At 51.6% G+C, this 6,381-nt stretch overlaps 1 protein-coding gene across 1 annotated transcript; it reads right to left on the bottom strand.

The window, feature by feature from the left end:
* Positions 1–4,585: 4,585 nt before the first annotated feature.
* LOC105854139 (melanoma-associated antigen B4-like) lies at positions 4,586–6,305 on the bottom strand. Its single transcript, XM_012730242.1, has 4 exons — positions 6,174–6,305; positions 5,753–5,833; positions 5,555–5,689; positions 4,586–5,440 (listed from the first exon to the last, which is right to left on the bottom strand). Exons 1-4 carry the CDS (start codon positions 6,303–6,305, stop codon positions 4,586–4,588), a joined length of 1,203 nt encoding a protein of 400 aa, XP_012585696.1.
* Between the last annotated feature and the right edge of the window lie 76 nt (positions 6,306–6,381).

Here is a 6,381-nt window from a genome sequence, read left to right as displayed (position 1 = left end):
GACTGTGGTCAGGAATGTTAGTGGCCCAGCAGCTGCTGGGGCACTGAAGGAGGAAGGTGAAAGGTGTGAGCATTCTCAGAGTGGAAATACCACCTGGCTATAAGCAGGCCACATTTGCAGCTGCCTTGAAGGCACTGCTCTAGGAACCCATAGGACCCCCCGCCCTGTCTCCTAATCCTGGGGGTTAAGTCCCTTGGGGAACCTGTGGTGAAAGTTAGTGTGTGTCTTAGGCCGCTTCCTGCCTGCCCTGCCTCGGCCAGATGGGGTAACAGCGACTGGCAGTCTTCTAGACTGCGGAAGTTCTCTCTACATTCATGACAATAGGGTCAACTGGTGGCAGATTGGGAGTCCGCCCTCCCTCCGCTGCCCTGAAGTGGACATCTCCATTCTCCTTGGGGCCCATGAGGCTCGAGGTCCTCAGCTTATTAGCCCTGTGCTGACTAATCAGTGGGGCATCTTCGGTCCTGGCTTCTTTGCCTTATCAATCCTCATTAAAGGTCCTTACTTTGGCTTCACATAGGGCCTAGTACCCTAGTACACCTCCCATAGACCTTGTATTTTAAATAAGTGTTGGGTAAACATCAGCCCGATAGCCCTGACTGGGGCCCTTAGGGTTGAAACCGGGGCAGGGCCAGAGTTGTATTTAGTGGTAGATAGTCTCTGAGCCCTAGATCTCACCCCTGCCATGGTCTGGCATTCCTCCCTCCCTCACCCTCAGGTCTGTCCCTCATATTAATACCAGCACCACCCTGAGAACCTCCCCAGAAGAAGTGAGGATCTCCTCATCAACTATACCTTTCTCCGTCTTCTGAGGTCTGAAGTGAGGAGTAATTTCTACGGTTCTCCCAATGTTATGGGGAATGTGTTGCCCTTGGTCCTCAGGGTATTCGCCTTCACCTCCTACTGCTGCTCTAGGCTGGTAGCCTTGGACTAAGTAACCAACACCTTTGTGACATCATCGGAGGAGCTGGGTATGTCACTTCCTGTCACTTCCTGGTATCCAAGGCTACCTGCAAGGGTGGGGCTCTGAGGGGCCCTCTCAGGCCTGAGGGCAAAAGGTTTCCTAAGTTCACTGGAGGTCCTTAACTTGCTTTCTGGCAGGGCCTGGGGCTCTCTCTTTTGTTCACCCGAGTGACCCCCCACCCCATACCAAGGGCTTCATGCCTATAACTCCCTTTCTGCAGAGTGGCTGGCAGCCCTACCCAAAGCTCTCAGGGCTGATGGCAAGAACAATCACTGTATCACTGCATGGCTCTGGGGTCTTTGAGCCCCTCAGTTGACAGTTACGACCATGATTCCTAGCAGGTTCTAAGGTGCCTGTTTCCACTGTCTTGGGTCTCAGAACCACAGTCCACAGTCCATATTTAAACAAACAACCCAAGTCTTTTGCTTGCCACCTAGCAAGCCAAACTCTGAACCACCAGATAGTCTTTTCACAAAGAAATGTATTACTTTTGAGGTGGTCCCAAGAGAGTTGGGGCTAATACCCTAACATAAGTAAGTTCCAGGCATGGCTGCGATATTGTGATTATATGGGGACTGGAAGGAGGTGAAGCAATGGGGGAGGGGCAAGAAGACAGCCGTGAGGAGTTTCACTTTGCCAAGTGCAAGGAGGAGGTGCTAGGCAGAATAGCCAGCATGAGTTAAGGGGGTCTTATCTTCTCTAGTGGAGTGTTCCGTGGTGGTTAGCAGCCGATAATGTCCAGCAGATGCTTGCCCTGGTGTTATCAATGTCACTGGGGTGGAAGGGCACAGAGAATTTTGGTAGCAATGCGACATAATTAGTCCTCAAGATTCCCAAGGGAATGTAGTTAGAGAATAAATCACCACAAGAGGTAGGGGGAGAAGGGTGATTAGTATTTTACTCAACTAGTTTAAACTTTCTGCAGGCTGGGGAGCAGCAGGGATCCAGCTCCACTTACTCCCAGAGGTTCCAGGGAGAAGTTGGGCAATACAAGAGGCTTCTCCTGCCAGTGCCCTGCCGGGGTTTGACATCAGGACAGAGCACTCTTGGGGACCTTTCTGTTCACAGTGGAGTGGTGCCCTCAGTTCTCAGGGTCCGCACCATGACTCCTGGCAAGCCCTGGGTTTCCTCTTTCGGTCAGAATGAGAGCACTCAAGTCGACCCAGGGGCCCTAGACTGAGACGTGTAAACGAAGTGTACACGAGGGCCCTGGCTTGGCCCTGGAGATAGAGAGCAGACACAGCTCAGTCTCTCAGGGACTCCAGTTATTCTAGGGTGCTGTCTCCTCATTCATCAATCTTCATTCTAACCCCCACCTCTTCTATGAAAGGCTTCCTGGAAAAGGCTACGTCCCTCCAAACTCTTAATTAGTCTCCCTACTGCAAACCTTTCAGAGAAAGATTTGAGTCCCAGGAGTCAAGTTGGAAATGTCAGCACAGAGCCCAAGATACAAGTTGTACTATCAGAGAAAACACCCCAAATATTTCCTTTGCTTTGCTAGTGACATTGTTACTAAGCACTATCCCTTTATCTTTTTCATTCTTTATTCAACACTTGACCATTATTTTGGCATTTTTATTGTATTTTCCTTGAGCTACGTGTTCCCAAACAATATTTGGGGTGTGAAGTCTTGCTTTTTAATTCTTTGCATAAATTTTGGAGCATGAGCCTAGAAGTGAATGAAGTAGCACAAGGTGTGCCCCTATGCTGGGGGACTGGCAGCACTCGGCTTGAGAGGAATTCAGAACCAGGGCCCAATCCAGCTCTGTCTCGCACCAGCCTTGAATGTGAGATATCCCAAGTTCTTGAGCAGTAAAAATCAGCCTGAGGCCCTCCCTGCTGGTGCAGAGGGTTAAAGTACTGCACTGAGAAGCTAAAACCACTTCCGCATGAGTTCGATCCCTGCCCGCCCCGGAGGTGACCACATGGTGCGGCAGACCTCTCCTGACCCGCGTGCTACTCCCTCAGCAGTGTACTTCATCAATCTGCCTGTTCTACTCCCCGCTCTGTCTCTGGTGGGGCCTCTCGCCGCCCCTGAGCCTCTGGCCTGTACCCCAGTTCTGTATGCACAAATAAATAAATCTTAAAAGAAAATCAGCCTTAAAACTCTACAATGTGGGACTGTAGACATATAACAACACATGTGAACCCCTAACACTGGGCCCGGCAAACTCTGGTGTTTTAATGAATGGCAGGTGTTACTGAAGATCACTTTGACCCCGGACAATAGAAACCTTCCCTCATTGAACTTTATTTCCATCCTGTATTAGTGACTGCTGCAACTCCAAACAGTACAGTAATCCACAACAGACAATATACTGCTGAGCAGGTGAGCATGAGTAGTATTTCCCCAGGAGTGCATTTGTGGTTTGGTATAGCTGCTGGGTACCTACAATGCAAAGGACCAGAAACTTCTTCCCAGTTATTTCCACCCAAACCATCTGCTATTTTCATCCATTGCATCCCCACCAAAAATCGAGTGTTTACTTAGAATTTGGCAAATAATTCCACAAAATATTTTAATTAAATCAAAATAAATTAATCAAAATGCCCTTTTCATGGATGAGCTCTGCCCATGAGTGACAGTTCAACAGATTCCTGATATCTTATTTCAAGGAACCACTCACCCTTACTTCTTACAAACTCTCTGGATGTGCCTAAAACACCTATTATGTGCACTGTAATCAAGTGTCCTGGGGCATCTCACAGGACCCTTCCAGTCAAGCCTCAGGTGGAGATTATCTCTGGTTTCCTCACAGTCCAACTAGCTGGTAGGATTGGTCTCCATTCTAGGTGTCCCTAGTCTCACAGCTCTGAGATTTGCCATCTGTGGATGTGAATTTTTACACCAGACCCCTATGACACCCTCTAGCTACTGAGCCTCCTGCTTTAAAATTACCATACACACAGGGAGTGGCATTGCCCCAAGCCCCTTGAACCATGATCAGGTAATTGGCACTTGTTGGCTCTCTGAACCTCCTCTTTGATACCTAGAGTCTCTCACCATATTACGTCAGAGCTGCTGTTAAACTTTAAAATTCTAAGGCTGCAACTCTGAGTCCCTTTTCATATATCCCCACTATTACCGATGTAACCTTCCAAAGAGCAGATGCTCAATTAATGTGAAAGGAATAAAAGGTAATGAACAAGAAGTCAAGTTGATCCAAGTATATCATTTATTTTAACAAGCAAAGAACAAAAAGTAAAAAGCAAAGGAAGAATTGACCAGTATTGCCCTGGTTCAACCATTGTGTTATGACAAACATTTTCCTGCAGGATTTCTTCCATTCACCAATAAACAAATAAATCCCATGTCAATATCCTGTTAACGCATTCTGCAGCACAATATTTAAGATTTTTCACTTTGCTTACAAGTAACAAACTCTGAATATTAAATATGAACACGAGTTGATTAATGACACTAATCAACTTATATTTTAAACAAGATAAAACTTAAAGAAAAGAACTATTTTAAAAGACAGACCTAAAAGGTTACTCATTAAAACGGGGGGCGGGGGGAAACAAAAGATATATTTCTTCTCCCAAAATATATTCGTTGCCATTACCTAATACGCTAACAACTTGCAACAAAAACAGAGGGGAGAAGCTGGCCCAGGCTCCCTAGGTGTGGGGGGAGCTGGGTGGCTTGGCCCCCGAGGGCACGCGGGCCTGGCCACCAGAGCGAGCCCTGGCCAGGCATCGCAGTGATGCCCTCTCCACCTCATCACACAGAGCCTCCTCGTACAGCCCGGGGAAGGCACTCGGGGTGGTGTGGCTGATCTTGGCCAGCACGCTCAGAACCTTCATTTTGGTGGTTTCCGCGTGGGCCCGCGGCCCCCACAGGAACTCGTAAGTGGGGGGATCACTGCCGGCCACCTGGCGGTACTCCAGGTACTTGGCCTGCACCAGATCTTGGGTGATGAATTTGCGGGGCTCCCCAAAAATTAAGTGCCTCCTGCCAGCATGCACCCCCAAGACATTGAGGAATTCCCACACCTCCTCCTCCGAGGCCCGGTTGCCCTTCATGAAGATCACACCCAGCAGCGCCATCAGGAAGCCGGTCTTGGGCATGCCCACACCACCGGACAGATCCTCTTCGCTGGAGAGCCCCAGCTTGTTGACCAGGATATAGGTGGGGTTGCTGCGGTTGACTTCCTTCAACTCCAGCCCGAACACCAGCTCCATGCGATCACAGGCTCTTCTGAGGATCTCGGCGAAGTGCGGCTTGTACTTCTTGTTGACCACCTTCAGCAAGGCGACCTGGGTGACGGGCTCCTGCGATCTGTACTTCTCCAGCAGGAACTGCACCAGCTTGCTGGCCTTGCGGGTGAGGGGATCCTTGCCATAGGTATCCATGGTGGCTGTCACCTGGGAGACATTGCTACTGGCCCCCTCGGGGCTCCTGACCCTTTCCCTGGACATGAGGCAGGGGACCCTTACATGGTGACAGCCACAGGCCAGGGCCCTCCTGTGCTCCTGGGGAGAGCCAGCAGCAGGGGGGCTGGGGGCAATAGCCTCAGGCTCATCACGGGGGGAGGAGGGGGCAGAGGAAGACTCCTCCTCCTCTGCCGAGGGAGCCTGGGCCTGGGCCTGGGCCTGGGCCTGGGCCTGGTCACCCTCGGGACTCTGGGTCTCCCCCCGGGACTGGTGACGTTTCTCCCGGGCCCGGAGCTTGCTCTTCTGACCGCGAGGCATGAGGACGCTGGTCAGGGACAGCAGGGGCACCTGGAGGAGGGAGAGGGAGAGGGCGTGAGCACCCCACCAGGGAGATGCCTCCTTGGCTCTGACCAAGGCTGCATCTGGGGGTCCCACAGGGCACTGCTCCAGCACCACCAAGGCCCCCGTTCTCCTGGCCTGTGACCCAGAAACCTGTGGAGAAAAATCATGTGAATCTCAGGGTTCTGCCTGCCAACTCTGCCTGGACGTTTCCGGGTTGACAGAGGCTGCAGTGGGAACCGCTCGGTTGGTCTGGGGTGTCCTCCCAATGCACAGGCAAGACTGCCAAGGTTGTCACTGGCAAGACTGCGGCCGCCAGGCCCCTCCCTGCTCTACACTGGAGACTGCACTTTTCCATGACACGGGAAGGAAGTTACAAGTGGCTTCAGCCCACCATCCCTGGCAGGGAGCACCCACAGCTCACTTTCTCTGTGGTCCTCTGGGCCCCTCACTTGTTGGGGTGCTCCCTTCTCATTCACCACCCTCAGCTGACCTCAGGGAGGGCCTGGCAGGCATCCTTGCTGCTGACAGTTGGCTTCACCTTCACACCAAGGTGGTCCCTCGCTAGCACCTGGTGTTCAGAAGCCAGGAACAGCCTCAGCCTGATGCACCTGCCCTGGGCCATCAAGGGCTGGAAGCAGGTGGGTCACAATGTGCTGGTTGGCACTGCGGGCCCAGTGCTCCCTCAGGCTGCACTCACC

This window comes from Condylura cristata, unplaced genomic scaffold (genome assembly GCF_000260355.1).
Source record: "Condylura cristata isolate star-nosed mole 26May11 unplaced genomic scaffold, ConCri1.0 scaffold00027, whole genome shotgun sequence".
In the NCBI taxonomy this organism is placed as follows: Eukaryota; Metazoa; Chordata; class Mammalia; order Eulipotyphla; family Talpidae; genus Condylura; species Condylura cristata.
The sequence above is the reverse complement of the archived record's forward strand: the minus strand, read 5'-3'. Positions and strand labels throughout refer to the sequence as shown.

Bases quoted from the DNA above. Each gene is read 5' to 3' on its own strand.
- LOC105854139 (XM_012730242.1), bottom strand. From the start codon at position 6,305: ATGGCCCAGGGCAGGTGCATCAGGCTGAGGCTGTTCCTGGCTTCTGAA. The intron at 5,834-6,173 runs GTCAGCTGAGGG...TTTTCTCCACAG, and splicing joins CCTGCCAGGCCCTCCCTGAG to GTTTCTGGGTCACAGGCCAG. The intron at 5,690-5,752 runs GTCAGAGCCAAG...TCCCTCCTCCAG, and splicing joins GACCCCCAGATGCAGCCTTG to GTGCCCCTGCTGTCCCTGAC.